This window comes from Rhinolophus ferrumequinum, chromosome 24 (genome assembly GCF_004115265.2).
Source record: "Rhinolophus ferrumequinum isolate MPI-CBG mRhiFer1 chromosome 24, mRhiFer1_v1.p, whole genome shotgun sequence".
Classification (NCBI taxonomy): domain Eukaryota; kingdom Metazoa; phylum Chordata; class Mammalia; order Chiroptera; family Rhinolophidae; genus Rhinolophus; species Rhinolophus ferrumequinum.
In genome coordinates this window covers 38,558,946-38,562,261 of record NC_046307.1, presented here as the reverse complement: position 1 = coordinate 38,562,261, position 3,316 = coordinate 38,558,946, and the positions used below count along the sequence as shown (strand labels likewise).

The window sequence follows — 3,316 nt, the reverse complement described above, 5'->3', positions numbered from 1 at the left end:
AAACGCACTCCTGGGGCCGGGCTCACTGCGAAGAACGACTTGGCTGAAGGTGCGACGCGGGCTAAAGGGGTAGTCGGAAGAGCTGCACGGAAACCAGCACCACAACCCCTGCTCAGTCCAAAGGCAGTTTTGGGTACGGCGCAAAGAAGGCACCAGGGTCGGGCTTTTCCTGGAAAGCCTTCTCCCTGCCCTTGGCTCGGAAGACAAAGAGTACAGGAGGACTTACACGCTGGGGGCACTGGTACCGGCCATGGTCATGGAGGTGGGCTCACTGGATGCCGGAGGCCTGCGGACGCTGCTGCGGGAGCGTGCGGCGCAGTGCCTGCTACTGGACTGCCGCTCCTTCTTCGCTTTTAACGCCGGCCACATCGCCGGCTCGGTCAACGTGCGCTTCAGCACCATCGTGCGGCGCCGGGCCAAGGGCGCCATGGGCCTGGAGCACATCGTGCCCAACGCCGAGCTGCGCGGCCGTCTGCTGGCCGGCGCCTACCACGCCGTGGTGCTGCTGGACGAGCGCAGCGCCGCCCTGGACGCCGCCAAGCGCGACGGCACCCTGGCCTTGGCTGCCGGCGCGCTCTGCCGCGAGGCGCGCGCCGCGCAAGTCTTCTTCCTCCAAGGTACGCGCTCGGGAAGCTCACGGCGGGCTGCACGCCCCCTGCTGCCTTGGCGCGGGACTCGGCCCCTAGCTCTTGCCCCACCTGGAGCCGCGGGGTCGCCCGAGTCGTATTCTGGGGACTCGTCATTGGCTTTGTTTGGCTCCAGGAACAAAGACTCCCGGGGTAACCTTCCAGTCCTGGTGGGTGGGGGAGTTGTACGAAGGCGCCCTGTCCCAGCGGTACTAATGGAAAAAAATGAATGTCTTTGTATTCTCAGGAGGATATGAAGCTTTTTCAGCTTCCTGCCCAGAGCTGTGCAGCAAACAGTCGACCCCCATGGGGCTCAGCCTTCCCCTGAGTACTAGCGTCCCTGACAGCGCCGAATCGGGGTGCAGTTCCTGCAGCACCCCACTCTACGATCAGGTTAGTAGGGAGCCGTGCCAGAGGGAAGCAGGAACAGCTAGGTGGCAAAGGCCTGGAAGAGCAGTGCTAGTGAGAGTAGAGAAAGTGACTTTCTCTATAACAGAGGGGACTCGGGGATATTATTTATTCCGGGGTTAAATGGTCTGATGGAGCTGATTCTCTTAACTGTTGGCACCATAGAAATGACCATTGGCCCTGCCCAGGCAAATGGGCTCAGTCCCCTATTTGTACTCCAACAACAATGCTGAGAAGTTCACCTAATATGTGAAACTGACTTTTGCAGCAGGGAGTTTTTGTGGGGGTGTAGGCACTGGCAGTCACTTCGAACAAAGCTTGACAAGTGTTGGATATTTCTGAATTTCAGGGTGGCCCGGTGGAGATCCTGCCCTTTCTGTACCTGGGCAGTGCCTATCATGCTTCCCGCAAGGACATGCTGGATGCCTTGGGTATCACTGCCTTGATCAACGTCTCAGCCAATTGTCCCAACCATTTTGAGGGTCACTACCAATACAAGAGCATCCCCGTGGAGGACAACCACAAGGCAGACATCAGCTCCTGGTTCAACGAGGCAATCGACTTTATAGGTAAATGGAACAGTTTCCTGGGACTTCTGCCTCACCCCCCAGGCTTAGCCACTGAGCCCCAACTACAGCAAGGACTTGAATGGCATTCTTCTGAGCCTTCCTCCAGACATTAAATACCCGTCTGGGGTGGGTTAACGTCACTGCAAATTAGGGATTTGATGTCCCACTTTACAAGTTAGTAAACTAAGGCTCAGAAAGTTGAATTGATTGGCCCGACATCCATCTGCTTACTGGATGCCCAGTCTGGTTTTAAATCCCTCTGTTCTTTGCACAGTGCCCACATGGCCTCAACAGTGTTTGTGTGATGGCATGAGGTGACACTGTCTGCATAGGACACACATGACATTTTTTAGCCACCCTATGCCTGGAGTTGGGGCCATTCTCCTGAGCTCTCAAGTAACCAGCCGCCCTTTGTTTTCCAGACTCCATCAAGAATGCCGGAGGAAGGGTGTTTGTCCACTGCCAGGCAGGCATTTCCCGCTCAGCCACCATCTGCCTCGCTTACCTCATGCGGACTAACCGAGTCAAGCTGGACGAGGCCTTTGAATTTGTGAAGCAAAGGAGAAGCATCATCTCCCCCAATTTTAGCTTCATGGGCCAGCTGCTGCAGTTTGAGTCTCAGGTCCTGGCCCCACACTGCTCGGCAGAGGCTGGGAGCCCCGCCATGGCTGTGTTGGACCGTGGCACCTCCACCACCACAGTCTTCAACTTCCCCGTCTCCATCCCCGTCCACTCCACGAACAGTGCATTGAGTTACCTGCAGAGCCCCATTACGACCTCTCCCAGCTGCTGAAAGGCCACGGGAAGCCATCTTCACAATCCACTGGGACTCCAGGCTCCTTCTTGAGGGGAGAAATGCAATAACCCCAGGGAGGGAGCTCATGAGGGCTGGTCCTTATTTATTTAATTTCACCCGAGTTCCACTGGGTTCCTGAGCAGTCACAGTGATGACTTAGTGTCAAGATGTTTGTTGAACTCAGCACATTCGGGACCAATATATATATTGGGTACATCAAGTCCCCCTGACAAAAGGGCAGAGAGAAAGGACTCTGTGTGAGCCCATTTCTTCTTGCTCGCCCCTGTTTTTTTTGTAGAAACTCTTCATGCTTGACATACCTACCAGTATTACCATTCCTAACGACACATACATATGAGAATATACCTTATTTATTTTTGTGTAGGTGGTCTGCCTTCACAAATGTGTCAACTCCTAGAACCAAATACCTCAATTTTTGTGTTTGAGTACTGTAATGCCCTGTAAATATATCCTAAGTAAGTTTGTTTTCAGCACTGATGGAAAGCACCAGTGTTTTTTTTTAGTTGTATGTTTGCTGATTATTTATGACCTGAAATAATATATTTCTTCTTCTAAGAAGACATTTTGTTATATAAGGATGACTTTTTTTATACAACAGAATAAATTATGGCATTTCTATTGAACTCGCAATGCTTTATTTCTTGGGCAGCCCCTGATCCCTGTCCCACTAGTGAAATGAGGGAGAATCTGGGCAAGGACCTCCAGGATGTGTATTGGGATCTGATGCCATACTCTTTGGTGGCCCCTTGGTCCCCCAAGATGGCCGGATTGTAAGGGGGGTAGACAGGTGCAGCTGAACACATAGTATTGTATCCAAGTGTCCCCCCATGTATCCCTTAACAGGTCACCCAGGGGGCTTGTGTCCCCAAAGCCAAAGCTAAAAAGAAATGGTCATT

General features: G+C 53.1%; 1 protein-coding gene across 1 annotated transcript; it reads left to right on the top strand.

The window, feature by feature from the left end:
* DUSP1 (dual specificity phosphatase 1) lies at nucleotides 1-3,043 on the top strand. The gene is made up of 4 exons (XM_033096869.1): nucleotides 1-617; nucleotides 874-1,019; nucleotides 1,384-1,603; nucleotides 2,026-3,043. The coding sequence occupies exons 1-4, from the start codon at nucleotides 251-253 to the stop codon at nucleotides 2,394-2,396; spliced, it is 1,104 nt and encodes a 367-aa protein (XP_032952760.1). The 5' UTR covers nucleotides 1-250; the 3' UTR covers nucleotides 2,397-3,043.
* The last annotated feature ends 273 nt before the right edge of the window (nucleotides 3,044-3,316 follow it).

Bases quoted from the DNA above. Each gene is read 5' to 3' on its own strand.
- DUSP1 (XM_033096869.1), top strand. From the start codon at position 251: ATGGTCATGGAGGTGGGCTCACTGGATGCCGGAGGCCTGCGGACGCTG. The intron at 618-873 runs GTACGCGCTCGG...TTGTATTCTCAG, and splicing joins GCAAGTCTTCTTCCTCCAAG to GAGGATATGAAGCTTTTTCA. The intron at 1,020-1,383 runs GTTAGTAGGGAG...TCTGAATTTCAG, and splicing joins GCACCCCACTCTACGATCAG to GGTGGCCCGGTGGAGATCCT.